This window comes from Colossoma macropomum, unplaced genomic scaffold (assembly GCF_904425465.1).
Source record: "Colossoma macropomum unplaced genomic scaffold, Colossoma_macropomum, whole genome shotgun sequence".
NCBI lineage: Eukaryota > Metazoa > Chordata > Actinopteri > Characiformes > Serrasalmidae > Colossoma > Colossoma macropomum.
The window spans coordinates 19,097,412-19,121,276 of record NW_023494803.1 but is presented as its reverse complement, the minus strand read 5'-3'; the positions used below and the strand labels follow the sequence as shown (position 1 = coordinate 19,121,276).

The 23,865-nt window shown below is 40.6% G+C and overlaps 1 protein-coding gene across 2 annotated transcripts; it reads right to left on the bottom strand.

Annotated features, from left to right (window-relative positions):
* Positions 1 to 22,298, bottom strand: grhl1 (grainyhead-like transcription factor 1). 2 transcript variants are annotated; one of them, XM_036593361.1, is made up of 15 exons: positions 22,187 to 22,298; positions 19,886 to 20,072; positions 18,982 to 19,055; positions 18,528 to 18,906; positions 17,946 to 18,019; positions 17,482 to 17,638; positions 16,980 to 17,091; positions 15,753 to 15,847; positions 12,026 to 12,272; positions 11,417 to 11,544; positions 7,037 to 7,065; positions 6,745 to 6,830; positions 4,449 to 4,534; positions 1,598 to 1,662; positions 1 to 1,503 (listed from the first exon to the last, which is right to left on the bottom strand). In XM_036593361.1, the coding sequence occupies exons 1-15, from the start codon at positions 22,204 to 22,206 to the stop codon at positions 1,389 to 1,391; spliced, it is 1,854 nt and encodes a 617-aa protein (XP_036449254.1). In that variant the 5' UTR covers positions 22,207 to 22,298; the 3' UTR covers positions 1 to 1,388. The 2 variants fall into 2 exon arrangements, with proteins under 2 accessions (XP_036449254.1, XP_036449256.1); XM_036593363.1 differs by having other exon boundaries at positions 18,528 to 18,903.
* Positions 22,299 to 23,865: the final 1,567 nt, after the last annotated feature.

The window sequence follows — 23,865 nt, the reverse complement described above, 5'->3', positions numbered from 1 at the left end:
CCCTTTGCATAAATACATGATAGTTTTATAGAGTTTTATACTGATTTCATATAAAAAAAAACATTCAGCATAGAACAGTATATCACAGAAATAAACATTTAGTTTGTAGAACAATGTAAAAAATAGCCCATCCCAGTATATCAATAAATATATAGTCAATAAGTACTTTGATATAAAAATCAGTGGATATGTATGTTTGAAAAATAACCCTGATGCTATACAGTTTGTAGTTAAAATTGGCCCCAAAAAGGGCGACTTGAGAGACTGTATAATAAAATAGGACTTTGGAGAAAGTTTAGCTCTAAAGCTAAGGAATAACCTATTTGACATTCTAAAATGTAATACTATCAACTTGACATTCTGCACTCAGAAATTCTTGCACATTTTGTCTTGCAAGGTGGTTTTTGGTTCAGTAACAGCAGATACTTTCCAGGAACAACACACTGCAAGCAATAACACACAGAATATGTACATATATCATGCTTTGTCAGAACATTTAGAGCCTTGGGCAACCATGGAGCTATTTTGGCAATTTCCAAACATGTTAATAGGACAACTGGATCAGAATTATGCAAATGAATGATGACCTGTGTTCCTGCACAAAAGAATGCATCAGGCTTGTCACATTAAGCATGATTTGTTTGACTCCTGTCAAAGATGGGGTTTACTCGTTTCTTCTCAGAATATCTTCCCTCTGTCACATGCAAGGATTGCACAACTCTGCTTTAAGACAGACTACCTGTTTTTCGGATGAAACTGATTTGTCCCAACAGATTTGTACACACAAACACTACACGCTCAAAGTCACATATGTACACAAACAACACTGGTGACACAGTACCTGACAGAGTTGCTGAACATGGGGTTATGCTGTACGCGCTAAATACTGCTCAGTGTTTTGTATAAATAAAGAAACCAATGAGAATGCCCCAGAGTCCCTCTATCTACAACAAGACCTGCACTTGGCCCCTTTTACTGCATGCATTCAGCTCTACAAATTAAAATTTCCAGTGCTGTGTCTTTCAGAGATGAATAATACCGACAGAGTATGAAGTGGACATCTTCTTTTAGAGTGACTCTGTTCTGCTTTGTTATTCTTACCAAAATATATCATATGGCTCATACAGGTGTTTACAACAAGATCATACGTTTTTGTGTTCAAGAGAATTCACTCACACTTATGCATAGATGTGCATACATATTACATCTCTTTAGCCATGTGTACCAAAGGGGTGTTGGGGTTAAAAAAAAAGGGTTCAAAAGCAAAGGCCTAGGCTACACATAGGAAAATACAGATGTGGAGTGCACAGAATAAGGCCTAAGGTACCTCCAAGGCCATAAAGACAGAGTCATGTAAACAAGTCCATGGGGTGGGGGGTGAAGACCTTTTAAATCTCAGTGAGGGTCAGCTTCACCATGCCCCCCATCTCCTCCATATGGATCTGGAAGGTGTCCTCATTGGAATAATGCTTGATGATGTTGTCGTCCATGTTCACCAAGATGCTGCCATGATGAAACACAAAATGGTAAGCTTAGTTTTCCTTTTTTTTTTAGCAGTAGAAACAGATCTTTTTCTGAAGAGATCCATGGACCTTACCCTTTTTTACACTTCTTGTAGACCTTCCCCAGCTTCTCGAGAGGAACTTCATACTTTTCTGAGATCTGAGAAGAAAGAAAAAAAGAACATTTCATCTCTTTTCACAAAGAAGACAGCATTAAAGGGTTTGATGACAGTACTACTCCAGCAGTTTCTTAAAAAGGAACAGCTACGAGTATTTGGTGAATTATGTGACCTCCCCACGCTATGACTTAATGGAACATTTGTAAACCAGAGCAAATGGGTGCACTGCCAACTCATATCATAGATTGTCTTATCTTGGCATGGAGGCTTATTATAGTGCATTCCCAACCCCCTGCCATCCCCCCGTCAGCTCCTTCTGCCCATTCTCTTCACTAATGCCGATGTAATGTGTGTGTAGAATGTCATCATCTACATGCACATACGCACAGACATGCACACCCATCCCCCTCACACCCACAAACAAATGGAGGCACGCCATTCCTCAGTTCTGGCCTGTCTGCATGCCATCTTGTTGGCAAGCCCTTTTCTATGACACCTAAAGCCATCTGTGTGCCCTGCTACCTAGATCCTTCTTCATAACAATCGTAAACAGGCCCAGCACCACAGAAAGGGGAGGGGGGCAATGCCCCCTTAGTTGGAATATTGCCACCCCTCAGTTTTGTGTTCCTAATTTGTCCAAGGTAGCCTGCCCTTAAAACTTGATTCACGGAAGTAATGTGGTCCTAACTGACCAAGCTGTTTAGACTTTCCAATCGATATTGCCTAATTTGAGATATGAGATCAGATGTAGCTGCATGCTATCGTTTTCAGGCTGGCTGACATCTATTTTCTGTTGATGTGTCAAAGCTTGTCATCCCAAAGATTTTTAATGGATCTGGCTGAGATCATAGTAAAGTTATTTTGCTTTTCATGATTGGAAATACTACATATTTTAACTTTAACAGTTGTTGTAGAATAGTAGGAAGTACTACTGGCCTCCAGGAAGCAAACTGGCAGTTTAATACCCCAAGCAAGCACACCACGCTACACCAATCCCTGGGCAAGACTCCTAATGCTATATTTATACATCTGTAACATGACTGCCAACATGAATAACTATACGTCACTCTATATGAGTCAAATGTATAATTGTAAATGTAATATTTGGTCAGCAGGCTCTTAAGGACAGACATGTTATATTATGGTTAGTTATGAAAACAGATACACCTGATATCCCCAGCATTCACTGAGTAAAGGTAATAGTGTGTGAAAGTTGTTTCCTCTTTTACCTAATTAAGCTCATATTAATCTATAGACCTTTAGGAAATGATTCAATGCATAGCGACATCTCTGAATCCACCTCAATTTGATGTGATTTTGGGGAATTTTAACTTTTGAAAATAGCCTTACATTCTTATTTTGGCCAAATAATGAGCACATACTTTACTGAATATGATTATAATTGGCTCTAACATTCTAAAATTGATGCTGTTAAAATCTTCAGATGAATGATTCATGATGCCTCAATGTATTTTTTACACCCATACTAATTACTCATTATTAATAAGAACCCTACACATTACTCATCCACACATATGCACACCCTAGTCTGTGCAGAAGGCTCCTTCAGTACGAGTTTGGTCTGTTCTGGAGTGTGGAGTTAGCGGGTTGTGGAGCCGTGCTGGGCTCTTATTGACAGCACTCCTCAAGCTGTCCTTTGAGCCTTCTGTTTTCTGTGGGTTCAGTGACCTGATTAGACCTTAGCCCCTCCAACCCCATGCCAGTGTGCCCCACACGTTGATCAGTGAGGGGTTTCAGAGCAGATCACACGTGTCAGTTACACTCCCCTGGACCCTGGCTCACACTCTGTCTCTTCCCGGGAACTGTTTGGGAGACGCTCTGCTGTATTACGATCTGAGCCATGGCTTTAGATAGCCTGTGTAATTACTGAGGAGATGGCAGCAAGGAGGAAAGAGGGATAGAGATAGTCTGTGTATGCACACGTATGCATGGTGGGAGATTTGACAACAAGGCCACCCACAAAGATTCTGTCCCACGGTTTAGACAGAAGTCTACCACTATACTTATTTGCCTCTCTCTAGTGGTGTGTCCTTACATGACCCATCTGCTGCAGCATTCTTTAACATTCAAACTACAGCTTTTCAGGGAGAGAGAGAGAGTTTTCATGTAAAAAACCACTGTGGTCATTTGTTTTGTTCACAGATGTACATATTTGAAACCCAAATCGCCAACTTACGCACTGTGTTCTCACCACTTTCTGCAGTATTGAATGGTTGTGATGCAATGTCAGTATGCTTTTGGAGGCTTGAACAATGCTAATACATTAAACAATGATGTCTGAATCCTCTCACCAACATTGTGAATAATTCTGACTGTAAGTTTCTCTAGAATGGGGCATTTGTTTGTTTACTTTGCTTACATCTGAATGATTGAATTATACAATTATAACTCTTAAAAAAAAGTAATTGGAATTCTTCCTTAAATCAATGAAATAAAACTTTTCTAAAGGTGCTTATACGTGAAATATCTTGCCACAGCCCTTAAAGTTGCATTTTTGTTATATCTGCAGTGGGGATTATGTTTACATTCTGTCCATAAACAACCTTGTATTTTGCAGCGAGGGAAAACTAATATGGCAGCCAAGAGGCTTCATGTTGCTATGCACAGAACAATGTGATCAGCTATCAATGCCTCTAATATGTACATTTATGGTTCTAATCCATCAGTGGCTTGCTCTGGTTCTGATGGTGGAGGTGGGCAACTTTTTTCAGTCTGAATCGGATAGTGACTGGAGCCTCAGGCTCCGCTTTGTCGCTGTGTAATGATGTGTTAGCTTATGTTCTGACACTACAAGAGATGAACTCACCGCTTCCACTAGTCCTTTCAGTGTAGGAGTCTTCAGCATGAGAGCATCAAAAACCTCCTCGCTCTCCTTGCGAACGTACAGCAAAACTGAAAGGGCCAGAAAAATGTGGTCAGATGTCATGACACACAAAGAGACAGGCACACAAACAGGCACGCACACACTTCCTCTGGACTTCTCGAAAATGAGGTCAATGCTACGAACCCAGAAAATAAAACAACAAAAACATTTACCAGCAAAAGTAAAGTCAATGTCATCTATTTTGCTGTGGCCAAGCCTTCATGTGGCTGGGCAGCATTTGATCTGCTCTGGGTGTCCTTGGCTCCAGTGATTCTGCACCTCACATACTGTTCCCTTCAGTTCGGGACGCTGCCCAAACCCACAGACTGACAGCAAATCCCCCCGTATTGCCTTTGACCCAAGACTGCAGGAGGAGAGGGCAGCGTTCCAATCGGCTAGGCTAGTGTGTTTGGGTGGGTAGTGCACAGAAAAGGAAGTGTTGTGGAGCTCGGCGGAGGGTACTAAAGCCGGGGATTACACACTCAGCTTCCCAAAGCAGAGACTTTGTGTTGGTTTTGGCATGAGGCCTGGCCAAACACACACACACACACACACACATACGCCCACACATACACACCCACCCCTCAGCCTCTAACCCGAGCCAAGGAGCAAATAAGAGGGCCAGAAAAAAGCCAACACGTGGGGAAGCCGGCAGGGCTCCTTTGACCAGCTACTGCTGCTCTTTTATTAAGCTTTAGCTCAATGACTGTTTGTTGCAATGTTTGCATGCATGGGTGAGGGATCTAAGCATGTACTGATGTGAATTTCTGAAAAACAACAAATCAAGTTCTTCAAATCCTTTATAACAGAAAACCAAATAACACTCAATCCCAGTCCTGGGGACATTCTGCGCTGCAGAATGTTTCCTTGTTGAAATGTTTATTCTAATATTATGTTGTATTTTCTATACTTCTTTGTTTATTACATTTGTTAAATATGCTGATTTCTGTAATGCTAGTGCAAGATTTAACCCTCAACCTCATCCCAGAGCTGAAAGGTAGAGAGATATTAGGTAGATGAGTGTGTTTCTTGGAAAAACCACATCATCAGCCATTGACCCAAATGGTGCCTCCACTTTTCCTGGTAGTGACACTTTTATTTTTTATCAATTTTGAGAAAACATGATGTGATAGGAATTAATGTATAAAGTTTCTAAGTTCTGTATAGCAAAACTGAAAAACATATATTGTTTCACAAACCCCATCAACATTAGCTGACCTGTGTACTTGGGGGATGAAAGAGAAAACATAAAACTGTGCAAAGCAGGGGGTCTCCTGGGACTGTGGTTTGAGAAACACTGTCCTATATCATTTTTTATTACTATTGAGATATTTATTCTAATTTATATAAGACATTAATTCTACATGTTTTGCCAGCACTTGATATTATTGTTGATATTGACCATGCAGTGTATATAAAAAGTTGAACTAGCATCAACTGCGCTTCTTTTGTGGGTCAAAGGTTGTAGCAAACACAACTGTCTGTTTGCTGAAGTGCAGCTATAAGCATGCAAGATTTAACCCTCAACCTCAATACTGTTCCACAAAATACTGGGTCCACATACATAAACAGAGGAATGGAGAAGCAAGCAAATGCATGAGACACAGATTATTTATAATGTGAGCTACCATCCTAATGGGACTGCACCATGGTGACAACACACACAAACACGCACACACACACACACACACACACACACACTTTTATTCAAAAGATTTGAAAGCACCTGTCATATTCAGTAATAACAATAATAACTTGTATCACTTGCATGTCTTACAATGCAGATTTAAATATTATAAACTAGAAGGTATTCTAGATTTTTTTGAGTTTCATTCAATTCAAGTATTTCAAGAACAAGAAGAAATTATTAAATGACAAATAATATACTATAATTGTCTGTTTACAAAACATTCAGTCAAGCTATGTACCTCGAGATTTAATCAGGACGATTGAAATATGACGTATTCTGGATATTAACTTTATTATATATTTTTCATTTAATATTAATGTCATTCTTGACACTGTATAGCTTTATCAGTCACTTTAAAATCATTTAAAGTGCTGTTCATCTCTTTTTTTTACTGCTTCCTACAAATTATTTGAAAACTGTGGAGCTGCGTAAGACTAAAATTTCATTTCCCTGAACTACGTTATCGATTTCAAACTTTTTAACCACAGTTCCAAACTTTTAAACAGTGGCACACAAAATTTATAACAGCAACAGAAAAACACAACACACCTCTCTTTGGTTCATCCACCCTGGCCAATTTACTGGGAGGAGATCCAAACTCCTCCTCTGAGTAGGGTAATCTCTTCATCCCAGAGCTGAAAGGTAGAGAGAGATTAGGTAGATGAGTGTGTTTCCTGGAAAAACCACATCATCAGCCATTGACCCAAATGGTGCCTCCACTTTTCCTGGTAGTGCTGAAAGTTCAGCTAAAGTTGACTTTTGCTCTACAGTACATATTACGAACCCTCCCCTTCTTCTCTTTAATGAACAAGCCAATATTAGCAGAGGGGGGGGGACTTACCCATCTTCTGCATCCTCAGGAGAGAAAGGCTGTAAGGAGGGAAGAAGACAGCAGAGGAAATATAACATTACTCAGTTGGCAGGGACACAAAAGAACATTAACAGTTAGCATGAAATGCATTGCCAGCTTGTACTAAAAGCATGATGAAGCCTCTAACTGCATTCACGTTTCATTTAAGGGTGCATTACATACTGCTTTAAAAAATATTTCCACACTCAAGAACCTTATGTTTAGGAAATGACAGAGAGTCAAGGGACAGTCAGTGAACAATATGAAAAGAAAAAGCTTTTGAATGCAGCTTGTTAATATTAAAACATCAGCATGCTACATTACCACATATTTGCTTTTTAATGGTTTTGATATTCAGCAGACAAAACAGTGACAGTAAACTCAAAGACACAGGCTATATTTAGAGCCAGGTAAGTTTGTTTTTTGAAAACATCATTAAAATGTTTGATGGGATCAGCAAGCATCACAATTTCCAAATTTAATCAAAATTGTATTTCTTAACTTTTACTTGAATTAATTTGTTTATTCATTCAGTAAAAAGGATCATGACATATTGTGATTTGCTGAATAATGTAAATGCAATTAGCTTTCAAACGTGTAACTAATCAGTTGCTTCTGCTTATTATTTCTGTTATTATATGATGTTACAGTGGAGTAGTATTTTTAAATAAAATGTAATCCTTTAATTAGCAGTCATCTTACATTTATTTTAATTCACGTGCCAGCTATTTAGGACAGATACAGGGCCAGAGATGATGAGGATCATAGCGTTCTCCTCTGTACACTAAACAGTAAATGATCGTGCCTCAGTGTGCACATGATGCAGGAGGAGGACTTCTTCACCAGCTGCTAGGTGACTGAACCCACTTGGGGTTCAGCGGGGTTGCCATTAGAACTGCATCACCACCCTGTGCTAAAACAAATATTTTTCTGCCTATGATAGGACAGCAAACAGGCAGGTTTATTTTTGGCTTCAGCCTGATCTGGGGGTCAATACCACATGAACCCAGCAGGAAAACTACGTTCTGACCTGCAAGTGTGTAGCCAGAGAAGTCAAAGGTCAATTTCAGGGAAGCCTCTCACCTGTGCTCTAATAGAGCACGTGACATCAGCAGTAGAGGAAGGGTTGAATCGAACAGATTAGGAAATTCAGTGTGGGGGAGATGGCAAGAACACAATACAGTGGGGCAAAAAAGTATTCAGCCACTGATTGTGCAAGTTCTCCTACTTAGAAAGATGAGAGAGGTCTGTAATTTTCATCATAGGTACACTTCAACTATGAGAGACAAAATGAGAAAAAAAAATCCAGGAAATCACTTTGTAGGATTTTTAAAGAATTTATTTGTAAATTATGGTGGAAAATAAGTATTTGGTCACCCACAAACAAGCAAGATTTCTGGGTCTCACAGACGTGTAACTTCTTCTTTAAGAAGCTCTTCTGTCCTCCACTCGTTACCTGTATTAATGGCACCTGTTTGACCTCGTTATCTGTATAAAAGACACCTGTCCACAGCCTCAAACAGTCAGACTCCAAATTCAACCATGGCCAAGACCAAAGAGCTGTCGAAGGACACCAGGAAGAAAATTGTAGACCTGCACCAGGCTGGGAAAAGTGAGTCTACAATAGGCAAGCAGGTTGGTGTGAATAAATCAACTGTGGGAGCAATTGTAAGAAAATGGAAGACAAATACAAGACCATTGATAATCTCCCTTGATCTGGGGCCCCACGCAAGATCTCATCCCGTGGGGTCAAAATGATCACGAGAACGGTGAGCAAAAATCCCAGAACTACACAGAGGGACCTGATGAATGACCTGGAGAGAGCTGGGACCAAAGTAACAAAGGCTACCATCAGTAAAACACTACACCGAGAGGGACTCAAATCCTGCAGTGCCAAGCGTGTCCCCCTGCTTAAGCCAGTACATGTCCAGGCCCGTCTGAAGTTTGCCAGAGAGCATATGGATGATCCAGAAGAGGATTGGGAGAATATCACTGCTCTAGAGGAGATCTGCATGGAGGAATGGGCCAAAATACCAGCTAGTGTGTGCAAACCTGGTGAAGACTTACAGGAAACGTTTGACCTCTGTCATTGCCAACAAAGGTTACGTTACAAAGTATTGAGTTGAACTTTTGTTATTGACCAAATACTTATTTTCCACCATAATTTACAAATAAATTCTTTAAAAATCCTACAAAGTGATTTCCTGGATTTTTTTTTCTTTTCTCATTTTGTCTCTCATAGTTGAAGTGTACCTATGATGAAAATTACAGACCTCTCTCATCTTTCTAAGTAGGAGAACTTGCACAATCAGTGGCTGACTAAATACTTTTTTGCCCCACTGTAGCTTTATACTGACAACAATATAAACCATGAAGCATTATTAAATGTAAATAAATCTTAAGATATTAGGCATGAAAAGCAATAAGCCTCTCCTCTGCAACCATGTTAACATTTGCATCCCTAAAAGCTAACTTAGCAACCTAGCTTATCTCCAAACATGGCTATCCGTGAAAGAAAAGAAGTCAAAGTATGCACACTTTGAGTTGCTACTCCTTACAAGCACCTGGTTTAAGATTCTTCACCAGAGCTATCAGACTCCTATCTGATAACAGCCAAAACTGTGCCATAAAGAGCTCACTCCATGACATGGAGAGAGCACGCAGTTCCTGCATGTTAGCAAAGAACAGCTCTCAGGTCACGGTGACCTGACTCCTGGTTTTGTTATCTCTAGTATGAGTTTGCAGGAACTTGTACTACTTACATGAAATCCACCAACACACTCACATAACACTCAGCGAGTAGCGACATCTGTAGCAAGAGTCAAGTTCATTTGATTCCAGTACAAGGCAGCTTTCTTACTGCATAAAAGCTAGGATCATTATATTCTACATCATAGCCAGGTTGCAAAAATCCATTGAAAATCACTACCTAATTAATGTTCACTACATAATTACTGTAGCACAAAAAGCATTTCATGTCTTTGCTATTGCAAATAACTCCTCTTGCATTAGTCAGACTCAAGAGACAAAGACCAATACGTGCAACACTGGAGTACATCATGATAATATTTGCTCTATCTACTATCTGCTCTCTTGTACAGTGATGCTCAGATACTATGTGTAGACAAATAAAGCTTATTAGGTCACAAATTCAAGACTTTTTGAGTCTTGTAAAACAGTGTTTCTCAGCCCAGTCTTCAATTATTTTCTCTAATCAAGCTAAAATCAGTGGTGGGAACAAGTCATTATGTTGCATGTAACAAGTAACTTTCAAATCTTTACACTAAAGTCAAGTCCCAAGTCTTATACTTTGAGTCCTAATCAAGTCAGACTGGTATACAGTATATAGCCTGACAAACTTTTGTTTATCAGGCTATATGCTGTGTTAGAGCAATAATAGTTGTGCTCAGAAGTGCATACAAATGTACACAAATGGGGGCAGATAATGAGAATGCGACTGACAATATTCTGAGTGTAGCCATGACATCTAGGCCTACAGGGCTGATTTTAGCTCCAAGCAGTATAACATTGCTGTCAGAACAAAACCTTGCATCTCTAAAATGCTAACTTTACAGGAAAAGAAAAAAACTTCTGAAAATTGTAATAGAAGTGCATGTAACAATTTTTTCCAAGCCATTTTGGGCCATTACAATTGGTCCATTCATCATTACATTTTCAAAAAGGCCAAGGATGACTGGACTGCATGACAGCAACGATAAGCAGTTGCTTAGGGCCCCTCAGCCTCCAGGGAGCCCTTCAATAATCACAAGACACAGTGAATTAATGATTAGCATGGTACAAGCAGTTGCATAGGTCAGAAAAGAACACAGAGTGCAACTGGAAAGGTGTCCAAGCAAAGATCTTTTAGAAGATACTTGTACACAAAATACTATGATTAAGTGGGGGGATGGGGGGTAGGTAGAATGTCACCTGTTCAAATGTTCAGTGCACATCAGATGGTCTGCAGGCTGAAACTAAGTGCTGTAGGCTGTTAAAGTTGTCTTTCTGATTTTGTCAAGTCATGCCTTAAGTCATCAAATGTGTGACTCAAGAATGACTCAAGTCATGTGACTCAAGTCCACAACTTTAGGCTTTAGGTACACCTCTACTAGGTACTCTCAGTTCATTATGGCTTGCTTCAGTTATGTTGGGAGCTGAGACAGAGCCAAAATGAGGACCACATGATGGGCTTTGATGACTGGGCTGAGGAACACTGCTGTACAAGTAAGAGAACGGTGCATCGTGACTGACTCAGATATTCTTTAGTGCTGTGTTGACCACTTATTTGATGCAGTGGCAGTAATGTGACTGCTTTCAGGAACATGTTAGTTTCGAGTGTGTCTTGGATAAGAGGAAGTTGCTGATACTCACATGACGCTGGAAGCTGGCAAAGTGAATGTCTGGAATGAAGAGGACAGGCTGTGTTTCCAAGTCTGTCATCATCTTGAAGGTGGTGATATCACTGCGCTTGTGCAGGAGGGGCACCTTGACATCCACGTCTGGAGAAGAATGAAACATACACACATATACAGAGAATTAACTCTGTAGAACAGTCAAAACTGCTGTCCTCTAGGGGTGTAAAAATGCAGTGATGCATTGTGATGCATTGATCTCAGGACATTGATTTAGTTGATTTTGAAATGGTGGAATTAATTATAATTATTTTTAGCCAAAATGTTCAGGACATTTTTATGAAAATCCAAAAAATTTAAAATTAAAGCCTCATGATTCATTTAATTATTTCCTATAGGACTGTAATCAAACTGTAATTGTAATCAAACCAAACTGTATTGAGGTCAGAAAAACTCCTTACTGTGCTGTACAGCTACTACCAAAGGAAAAAGAATGCTTAAAGAAACACTCCACCCAAAAACACTAATATGACTAAGGATGCCTCAAAGTTGGGAACCAGTTAGCATCGTCATTGTTTGCTTCTGAGAACAAAGATGACGCTAACTGGCAGCTGGAGGTCACACTCACAGGGAGCCAGTCCGGGGTTAACTTCAGGACATTTGCCCTTCCGACGTGACTGCTTGCGCTCCTCATCACGAATCTTGCGCTCAGCGCCCTTGTCACAGAAGACCTTGATCTGGCAGTATGCGCGGTGGATGGGCTTGTTGCTGCGGTTGTTGTAGCTGTAGGTGTCAATCTGCAGGTTGAGGGGGAGACCCTTCACCCCCTTCTGAGAGGAAAAGTCTGTGCTCAGGCAGTTCACCGAGATGAAGATCTGAGGAAAGTCAGGAGTTGGCGAGATATCAGGAGAAATTCTCAATGGAGCAACACAAATCATGGTAAAGAATACACTCAGCATTTGGTGTGCTGGACGGGTTGCAAGCTTAATTGAAATTTCACATTAGATTATTTCACTCATTTTACAATGGAACTGTATCTGGAAAGGAAACTATGAACTCCTTAAAGGGACATTCCACTGATTTTTCAGAATTTGTGCATAATTAAATCATTAAGAAATAACATAGTTTGTGGTTTTGATGTGAAATGCTCCCATCTAGAGAAAACATATCAAGTCAGAATTCTTAAACTTTCAGTGCCTCTAAAAGCTTCATCACAGGAAGTCATAACACAAAATGGTTACAAATATGATACCTGATGCCTGATACATTGTTTTATGATTGTTTTGAGATAAAGTTTAGGTCTAAAATGTAAAAATACACTCATGGCAGGGAGGTGCATGGCGGGCATTGTAAGGCAGAATAGACCCCAACTAAGAACGTTTTTTTAGATATATCACAAATTTAACCATTACAATCATACATGTAGAAACAGAGAGGACATATATAGGTTCACACTTGGTTTTGGATATTAAATTAAATTGTATATTATAGTATATGTGCATTGTAGACGTTCTGACTACTAGTTCCTATCACCACCACTTTAAAGAAATCTGACTCAGCATCCTTTTCTACTTCACATCAAACCACTCCACCAAGATAGAATTATACAGGAACGTAAAAAAAAAAAAAAGTGGAATTCCCCTTTAGTGTCATGCAGGCCTATCACTTGTTCCATCATTTACTCACTCACAAACAATTTTAAATTATTACTCACAGAATGTAAACATGTCTTGAGTCATGTTTTTATTTAGATGATGACGTACACTAGAGGTAGATGCATGTCTCCCTCTTTTGGCTGTTTTGTGCAATTACATTTTGCTGCCTGGTGCCATGTATGGCTGTTAGATGTGGAATATGTTTGAAATACTAATAATAAAGTTCAGAATATACACACAAGAATGTATGAACAACTGTAGCCCTTTATATAATAAAACCTATAATAAACTTAAATTATTGCAAATATTTCTACAACTAAGTTGACAAAACATATACTGTGCTGAGCAGAGGTTTTAGGCACCTGAGTAGTAAGCAGTAAGTATTTATTTGCTCAGAAAATACTCATATTAGAATGAATACAAATATCTAATACAAAAAGTAGTGTTTTATGTATGTCAATATGTTTAGCCATTTCCAAACATCCCCTTGTTGTTACTTTTTCAAAATATGCATTTTCTTGTTACTTTATTTTTTATTTATGTTTGTTTGCACCTATTCTAATGATAAGAGGCATTTTACAGGCAAAACATGCCAAGATAAACTGTTTTAAATGATGTGCTTAAGTGCCTAGAACTACTGCACAGTCCTGTAAATCAAGCAAAAAATAATAAAAAAATGTTGTAAATTGAATAGATAAAGTCTTCACAAAGCATCATAAAGAACCAGACAGAATGTCTAAAACTTCAACAGAGTTAAACATTCCAACAGGTGACCTGAAGCCACTGCCTGTTATTTCTGAAGTGATCATTAGGGGGCGCAACAGACATAATTATGTATATTCCACTTGACAAGTCAGTCTGTTTCTGTTACTGCATTGTGGCTGTACACAGGTAAGTCAATAATTCAGAGGACACAACAATCAATAGCATTTCATTTATAATTACTATCCAACATGAAGTCGTAATATGAGTGTTCTGTAATTATTACATTATCACATTAATAAACACGAATAAGAAAGATAATATCTCTGACTCACTCTCTCCCTCTGTCTCTCTTTGTCTGTTTTGTGCACACATAGACACACACAGTAAACAGACAGCACTCCAGTGCCTGTGCACACGGATGAGTATCCTATGACCCCATGCATATCTTATGATCTACATCCTGGATTTTAGCACACATCACATACTGCTTCATTTTGGATATGACTCATACAAATACATTTTGCATTATCCTACATAAACAAGGTTTGGGCTAAAAAGGACACTAGGCCACTGACCACTTCAGGAGCTCAAATCTAAGTCAAGCGAAAAGTGGCTGAGCTGATCAGTGGAGGAAGATTAAAGACAAAATCTGGCTGTCACTTTGTGACGAGTTGCAACAGACTCATCTTGACCTACTCGTTGAACGAGATTCCGTAAAAGCTGTCAGTGTCTAAGCTCTGGGTCTTGGCTCTTCTACTTTGTTTCCTCATTCTTGTTTGTGCTGTTGCATTAGTGAGCTGTGTCTCACCCAAACGTCTCTTTCTGAATGCATCACCTCAGCACACAATAGGCCTGACAGGTGAAAAGGGCTGAGAAGTGATTCTCACCAACTAGTGCACTAACACTCACACCCACATACACGTTTTCTCAGCCACACAATAAGTATCTGTCCAACACAACCAGCTATACTTTCTATTTCATGCATTCGGCATAAACTATTAGTCAGTATGAGAAAACGAATTTAAACAAAATACAAGGCTTAGAAATTCCCCAGTTTGCACTTCCTTGTTATTATTCACTCCTGATCACACCTTTCTAACCTGGAGAAAGAGCTTGCTGGGTGTGTTTTACCTGAATGACGCCCATTGTTTGACTAATCACAATGTCCCCTACGTTGCACTGTCTATTTTGAGTGTAAATCTCCACCATAGTCCTTCTTTCCTAAAAGGTCAGGCTTATTTTAGGATGGTCTTCTACATGCACGCTAACATGGCAACCTTGCAATTCAAAAAGAGGACACTTTTCATTCCGCTGTAAACGTCTGATGACCTGTTGGTCTGTAATCTGACTGAATGTGCTAGTATCTAACTTGCCTAAATGTCTTAAGGTAATGTGACGTACCATTAAAAAAGGCAAAGCAAGCATGTGGTACAAGCATACAGTACATGCACCATACGTATCAATCCTGAATCATGAAATTTGAAGGTCCAGTAAGTAAAAATTTTAAGACAAGTAAATAACACCATAGCTAATGACTGTAGGTGTGGAATTTCCCATAGAAATGAAAATAAAGGTTCATGACTGCTGAGCTTTTTACCAAACCAAAGGTGGTCAGTACAAAGCTGAATTTTGAACTTCAGGTTTGTTTTGTCACTTTGTTTCTTACCTGATTTGAAATTTGAAATAAAAGAAAAAAAAGGTCTTTACTAATGTACCACAATAAATTCATTCATAGTCCAACTACTTTTACAGTTCATCCCTGTTTTGGGGTAGGTAACAATGGAACTCTTTAAATTTGATACAACTTGCTCGACTTGTGAGTAAGCAGCAGATTTCTCCACTATTGCTATTTGTAATAGACAAAATGAGTATCTTATATCAAAGTTTGAAAGGTATAACACAAACAACCACAGAGTTATAGAGGCTGAGTACAAAAAGTACTACAACCCTCCCCAGACTACCTATCGGAGTGATAAAATTTGCTTTAAGCCCTACCTTTGCCTCCTCGTTGATGTCCCATGTGAAGGATATGGCATTGTAGGCAATCTCCTCGATGTTACTGATGGTATTGAAGCTTTCTTTGTAGTCAGCTGTGGACAACAGGAAATGCTATGGTTAGTAACAAAATTGGGAGGGATTGAAAGGCCAGAATGATGTTCCAGGAGAAAGGTGGAAAAATGTAGGGATAGACATGAAGTAATGCTGTGAAAGAATAACAACTTCTGCTAGACTTGGTGCTGTGAGCTATTAATAGGGGACAGGTAAAACTGGAGCCACTTCTTAAAGGGATCTTAGGCGTCTCTATAAACGGTGGAATTACACTGTCCAGCAATGTAAACACAAAAACTCATTCATCTTTGAGTCGTGTAATGATAGTGCCTATCCATCCATGTTTTAATTCAATGACATCTTTACTGTAACTAGAGCCAGACTAAAGACTTTTAGCCACGCTATAGACCACTTATATCTAAGTTACCAAAACCTGTATGTACTGAAAACAGTCTGCATTGACATGTAAATCTCCAAGTGAGCAAAGTTCACTGACAGTTGGAGCTAGCTACCTCACTGGAGGCAAAAACAACACAGAGAAGCTTCACAGCCTTCGGTTATGTTGTCTTCTGACCTTTGTTGTACGTTGAGCGTTTAGACTGATCGCAGGCTCTCTCTTTTTCCAGGTACATTTAGGCCGTTTGCCTTGTCCCCACCTGCTGCCCCCATTGACTTCAGTTTGTGGATGGTAAACAAATAGGATCATTAAGCTCTCTCAACCTCCACATCCCCCCTCACCCACCCATTTCCACTGTAGCATGACTGTCCTTTTTCATCTACAGAGGGTTCACTGAGGCAAACTGACAGAAATCACCTAATCACCTAGGGGAATCTCTATATGTTATTATAGAGATATATGCTTATGTTATTCATTTATAAAGACATCATATGCATAACTTGTACTTCCAATTTCACTTGAGTACTATGTAAGAAATTGTACCAAATTAAAGCGGTAAGAATGTGGTTGGGGTTTCTCTTTTGAATGTGGCAAGATTATTGTGAGGCATATGATTACGATAAAACAGAGACAATGGGACTGCTGGTGAATGGAAAATGGAAGTCCGGCTATGATGACTCTACTGAGTCGTGCTCTCTTGTTTACCATTTCAATTGAATGATATAAACCATGAGCAGGCTTCAAGAGGGTAAAGAAGAAAGAAAGAACCTCCTCACCAATGTCGATGCACCTCTGTTTGGCTGTGTGCTGTCTGGAGTGCCAGTACTTCCAGTGCTTCAACTGGTCATCCCTGCATTTCTCCTCACCAAATACTACCATCACAACACTCTAAAAAACATGGTGCATAGTGAAGGTCAGCTATAGGCAGTACAATGGTTCATGTTACCACAGAAATACAGTACTGTGCAAAAGTCAGAGACCACCCTTCATTTATTGAATTTCCAGCCAAATTTTTCTAGAGATATTTCTGAGAGTAACTTACAAAAAGGAGTAGGGATGCTAAATGAGTGAAGACCAGGAGGTTCCAAAACTGAAGTTCAAAAATGTAGTAAAAGATTTAGAAAATAACCATGTAGAAGACTAACAACCATACAGGACCTGGTAGACCACCAAAGTTGTCCCCTTCAGCTAAACACTACTTAAAGCTTTAATCTTTGAAAGACAGGAGAAAATCAAAATCTGACTTTGCACAGTACTGTACATACATACTCCACTCACCCTGACTTTACAGATGGGGTGATGCAGGACCTTGCTATTGTCAGTCTCCTTTAAAGTGATGGGGTAGAACTGTCCCTTGTTGAGGTACGTCATGGTGCCGTCACCTGACTTCTGCCGGAGAGACTTTGAGGCTTCCAGTGTGTATTCAAAGTTATTACTGTGAAACAAACAAAAACACATCTGTCTTATGACATTCAGTTAGCGAGCCCCATTGACACCAGAGTGCTCATAATTAAATACACTCACTGAACAATTTCCACTATGTTTGCTGAGATATGAAAATGGCCTTTTCATATTTGCTGGAGGTTTACATTCATTTGCTTGTAGGCTTCAATCATAACACTCTAACGGCCCTGTCTGATTTGCATAGGCCCTGACCGAGTCTGCTGACATAATCTGTTCACTCCCAGGGGGGCTGCCCTCAAGAGAGGTGTCTCTCTGGTGTCTAATGCGTGGTGGCTTACCCCGACACGGTGTCGAAAGTGGTGTACTCTTCCTGCGCCATCCGTAACTGGAGATCCCCTGGGAATGAGAACACCTGCAAAGCACAAAAGAGCGGGCGAGAGGACCCGGCATGAGTGCAAACAGCCACGCCGCGGCCCTGCTCCCAGCCATCTAGAGACGAGAGCCGCAGGACAAACAAAAAAAAATGGCTCTCCCCCACTCCCTGTGTGTGCAGGGTTTTGTTGGGGCTTTCTAAAGTAATCCCCTCCCCAATCTAGGTTTAATACAGAAAAGGGGAGAGAGAGCCAGAGAGAGAGAGCAAGAGAGAGAGAAGGCCCAGGCTATTGTTGAGAGAAAAATACAGCACTTTATTGTGCCAGCGAGACAATGGCATAATGACATGCTAGCCGCTATTCTGGCTATGTTCAAATAACATTACAAGCAGCGCACCGCCCCGCTCTGGAGTCTCCTGTAAATGCGATATCATATGAGGGTGGGAGACAGGGGGACTCTGAGTGTGAGAAAAGAAGAGAAGAGAAGGATGGAGCTGCTGGGACACAATGGGCAGCTAAAGGAATGATGGGATCGGCTCCATGACCTACCTCCTGAGTGCCATCCTTGAAGGTTTCTGGAAAGGTAGAATCGGGTGTGCGAGGCTGAGTGTTGGGGCTAAACTGATTGTGAGTGAGCTGCCGGTCAAAAACCACTGCATGATTATCCGGCTCTGAACAATGGTGGTTAGGGACAGTGATGGAGAAACCATGTGATGGCCCTTCTGTCTTGACCGGGTAGTTGGGCACCGCAGCGATGGACACTGTGACAGTGGTGTCAGGTGAGGGGAAGAGGGCCTTCTTGTCCTGGGCTGCAAGTTGGTTCCCTGGAAGGACGAGGTTCCCTGGAAGAACGACCCCCTTCAGCACCTGGATCCTGTTGTCGGCCGACGTCATGGAGGTCTCAGGGAGCTGAGCCATGAGGTTCCTGCTGAAAATGAACACAGACGTCAGACAACAGGAACAACTGTACCAGCCATAACCACTGCTTTGAAGAACACGTCACCTTTTGTTAGGATCCACATCAGAGCCCAGGATGTCAGCCTTTGGCTGGGATATTGTCCTCTTTTCCCGTGGCACCTGGGGAAGGCAAACACAGCCTCTGTCAAGCCTGTTATATAATCTGGTGGGCATACAGTGCTCTCTGTGCCCTAGTTACTAAATCGGAAAGTTGAAGTTATACTCTTACAGTGGCAGATCAGGCTAAATTTCATGCTTTCATTGTTAAATGCTAACCAAAAAATGAATATATATGGTCAGTTTTTTAAAATTAATTTTGTGCTTCTGAACCTTGTCTTGCCACTATGTCCGTGCATGGAAAATGGAATGGATCCACACATGAAGAGATCATGCAGGAGGTTGGAGGTTGTCCGTTGCATTTGAAAATACTGAGTAAAATACCTGGTCTTCTCTTTTCATAGCACATAACACAAATTCCATTGCTTGTACCACTGCATAAAACATCTGAATTTATGTTGTCACTTGTTTTACACCTTAACCCATTAGATTCCCAGGCCTACATACTAAGGCTTATTATTCAATAACGACAAAGATTTCAGTGCAAACTGGTGGAGCTATTCTTAGCTTATAGAAGTGTCCAATAAAACTTTGCGCCTGCTGATGCACCCTGGCAATTTAAGGGGTTAACAAAGGAGACATGGCATACTGAATCAGGCATAGCAATTAGCACTTAGTTAATGAGCACAGATTCAGTTCTCAGTTGCTGCCTGACCAGACACACCCAAGATTTTGCCCCTGGACATTATCAAGATCATTCACACCCAAAGATGTTGAGAGTTTCGAGGCTGTCCTGGGATCAGTATTTGCAATTTCCACCTTGACATATGGATACAGAGAAGCTGATCAGCAGTCTTCAAGATTCTTGATACATATGGGTCCAGGTCTCATACCTTGTAGTAGTCGTAAAGCAGGCCCAGAGCGGCTGCACTGTCTTCATCTCCATTGATGCTCATCATGGCCTTGGTGGCAGCAGTGAGAGGATTCTCCAGGAAGGACTTCCAGGCTTCATCCTCACTGGTGAAGGCACGGCGCTGGCTGTAAGCTGGATCATTCTGTAGCACCAGCACCGCCCGCTTACTGTTAAGAACAGAGAGGAGGATGAGAGAGAAGCAGCAGTAAACATTTGTAAAGGTATGTACCAACAGAGACAAGGGCTCAGGAGGAACCAATCAGAAGTCCCAGGTGAATATGGACGCCGAAGGAACAAAAGCCTTATTCAAGTGAAGGAGTCATACTGGCTTGTTGGTGTCACACTGGCTTATGGTAAACTAAAAAATGACAAACGAACATTGTTGTTGTGCAAAAGCAGTCAAAGGTCCTCTTTATCACTCTGATCTACCGCTAAACCTGTCCAAATGTGGAGCAAATCTCGGCAGCTTCCTGTCTGACAAGATGCTTTACTGGCTCTTCCAGTAAGACGGAAAAAGATCACGGTTTCTCACTGGTTAGCTGTCAGGAATCTTGATGGAGTGATCTGCCTTGACATTCCACAAACCACTGCTTTGCGTCAAAGCCCTTTTGTTTATTTTTTAAGAAGTTATTATTATTCATTTACACTGTCATTCTCCTCTTTCTCATCATCATCGTCACATTCTTCATCTACAGCTAGCTAATAAAATTTGACGTTGGGCATTTTTTCAGTCAATTAGCGTATTTCACTAGCATTTGAATGGACTGTACTGAGACTGTGTGCAGCTTATGAAGAGGTGAAGGGTGAAGGGAGGAGGTTACACAAATAACGCCTTCAGACTGAGATACACCTTCTCCAGTTTGATGCCTTTTCTTTTCTGATGAGCATAGAAAGAGAAAACAATTCACAACAAAGGGGACTGAGGATTTTCTTTTTATGACACAAATTAATGCATTTGTCTAAGATCTTGTAAATTGGTTTCCATTAAAATGATCAAGTAAGAGCTCAGTCATCTCTAAAACACAGTGTGACTTGTTGCTATGGTTCATTTTAATTGGATGTGTCGTGCTGACTGACAGGTCCCCATTCACGTCAATATTATAATCGTGATATCCAACGCTGAGTTGCTATGACGAAAAAACGGCGCGTCCATATAGGTTAAAGCGAACGGATTAGCGCGAGTAATCTGATAACTAATTGTGCCATTCTTTAACTTTCTGTTTGATTTTAACCCTGCAACCCGATAGATCCGTTATCCTGCGACAATGAGCTCTGAACGGACACGCAATCCCGCTACTAAAACAAAAGGGGCGACCAAGCGCGAAATGTGTAATGATGAGGTTTAAACGGCATCCTGACCAAATCCAGGAGGAAAAAAGTTTCTGCTGGGATTCCAAGTTACAGGATCTCACGGTCGCCTGAAACTTTGTGAAGAGAGAGAGCGAGAGAGAGAGAGAGAGAGAGAGAGAGCTGGTGCTCGAAGATCAGCGATTTGTGTGACAAGTGTAGTTATTTGCCTGTGTGTTGTCGTGGCCTGGTGGGCTACAAGTCATCCACCGTCTCTGTGACGATATGACATCGAACTGTGTTTATATGTGCGAGTTTTAAACAATGTACAAAAGCGCTTAAACACACTTTGTCCCCGACAAGAAACAGGCAACGCCTAACAGGTGTACAATTTCACTGGAGTCAACAGCCTCCCAGTCTGTGCCCTGGAATTCAAAAGCATAAATATACACGTTTAAAAAGTCTTAATGTTCATCCCGTCAGTCTCCAAATGTAAAGTTATTAAGTGCTGTGAGCTGACAGGCTCCGCGGGGCTGAATGACATCAGTCCCTCCACAAGCCAACGACACTGGCGAGGCGACTCCGTGACACAACACAAGACAAGCGGACTGACTCAAAACCAGACTCGTTCAGGCTGAACCTCCAGCTTAATTCTCCATTAAAACAACCAGAGCAGCTCTAGTGAGGCTGCACTGAGGCGCGCACTAAGGGCGCGTGGCCGAGCTGGTTCGCGCAGCAGGTGCAGCTCCACCTGTGAGGGGAACAGGTGAAGAAAAACCGAGCAGCTTCTCAGCCCCTCAGTCAGTCTGACGTTTGCTAAACAGCCACTACGCGCTTTCAGAGACGAAACTTCTCCTTAGAAAACAGCTCTGCTGATTGAGCCTCCGAGCTAAACCGACATTTTGTACAAAATACGTTCAAAACGCGCTCGCGCCAGTCAGCGGACGCGCTCTGTCTGTACAGTGGACCTCGGCTAGTGAGTGTAGACACTTACTTGTCATGCTCCTGTGACATCTCGCTCGGTCGGACTGGACTTTCTAGTTGGTACTGTAAATCCGACCCGTCTTCTTCTCAAGAGAAGCGAGGGAATGAGGGCTACCTTGGAGCTGCGTGTGTGCGAGAACGGGTTTTGTTGGCTTTTCTTGCTTTTTGGGATATACTCAAAATTTGGGGCCGGTTTTACCTGTGACTGGCCGTGGGATTGGGTTACACCTGAGGGGCGGAGCCTAATAATGCAACGAGCCTGGAGGGAACCTCTGATTGGTTAACAAGGTTCGATGAGCGCCCTAAACGCTAAGGCTGAGAGCCAATGAGGGGGCAGGACTAAATTATAGCGGGACTTCGTGGAGCTGAACTGTCTGTGATTCTCTGAGCATTTGACAGGCTGCAAAAATTATAGTTACTTTACCTAGTTATGCATACTCAAAAGGGGAAGTTCACCAGTGTTCAAAATTTCTGTCTGTGTAAATAAAGTCATTCAGAGTGGTTTGATGTGAAATATTCCATTCTAGAGAAACTTATCAACACAGAATGTCCCTAAATACTACCTTACAGAACATTACACAAAATAGTAATATGCTGTCTGATGCCTGATACATTGCTTTACAATTTAAGATAAAGTTTTGGAATAAAATGTATTTATTAAAATACTTTCATAACAGGCACTTGCAGTGTGGCAAAAAGTATCCAATGAATGATTATATTCTTGGATTTGCACCTATTTTCCCATGAACACTACATACAGTCATCTTAAAGAAAAAAATGGTCATATTTATAGATGTTTGCAACTCCTGGATCCAACCACTACCACTTCTGAGTAAGCTGGTATTCTGAGAAACTTTCTAGTTTCTCTACAATTTACCATTTAACATCAAACCACTCGTAATGACTTTGTTTCCATCTCAATGATTGAATAATGCAGAAATACTGATCTTTGAAATTCAACTTTCAGTAAAGCCCATTTCCAAATGATCAGTATTTCTTTAGTACTTCACTTGTACTCCAACTTCTATTCCTACTCAGATAATCAGGGGACTAGTGACCATTAAAGTAGTACAATCTGTTCACACAACTACAAAATCTATACAAACACAATACATGCATATTGTCGCTGTCCAAAGAAAAACATTTACATTTTTGTTGATTCTTTCTACGTCATTTGAACATGGCAGTTCTTCTTTACATTGTGTGAAAATTTTATGATAAATGGACCAATAGAAAGCCCCAAAATCATTTAGAATGTCTTTACATTAACTTACATTAAAAGTTAAGGGTGTTTTTGCCCTCTCCTGTAAAGTTACCATTTTGGAGATACTTGTTTTTCTTTGGACAGTGACGATATGTGTATACACACTTGTAGGCAGCAGGATCTCAGCCTTCATTGTGTAGACCTTTCAGCCTGTGTGATATATACTGTAATTCTATACCTTAAATTTAGTTTATCTTAGTTTGAGGCAGAGATGTGTATAACAGTAACATGTATAAATGCGCTAACTCCCATACTGTTTGACAAAAACACTTTATTATGGTATCAATTACTAAATTATAAATAATCACTTGTGCAATATTGCATGGGATATACAGTGAAAAAACATTTCCTGCCTGGAGCCAATGAATGAGTTTCACATTTCCGCCTTTCGACCATTGCATATGAAAGGGGGAGTCACTTTCTGC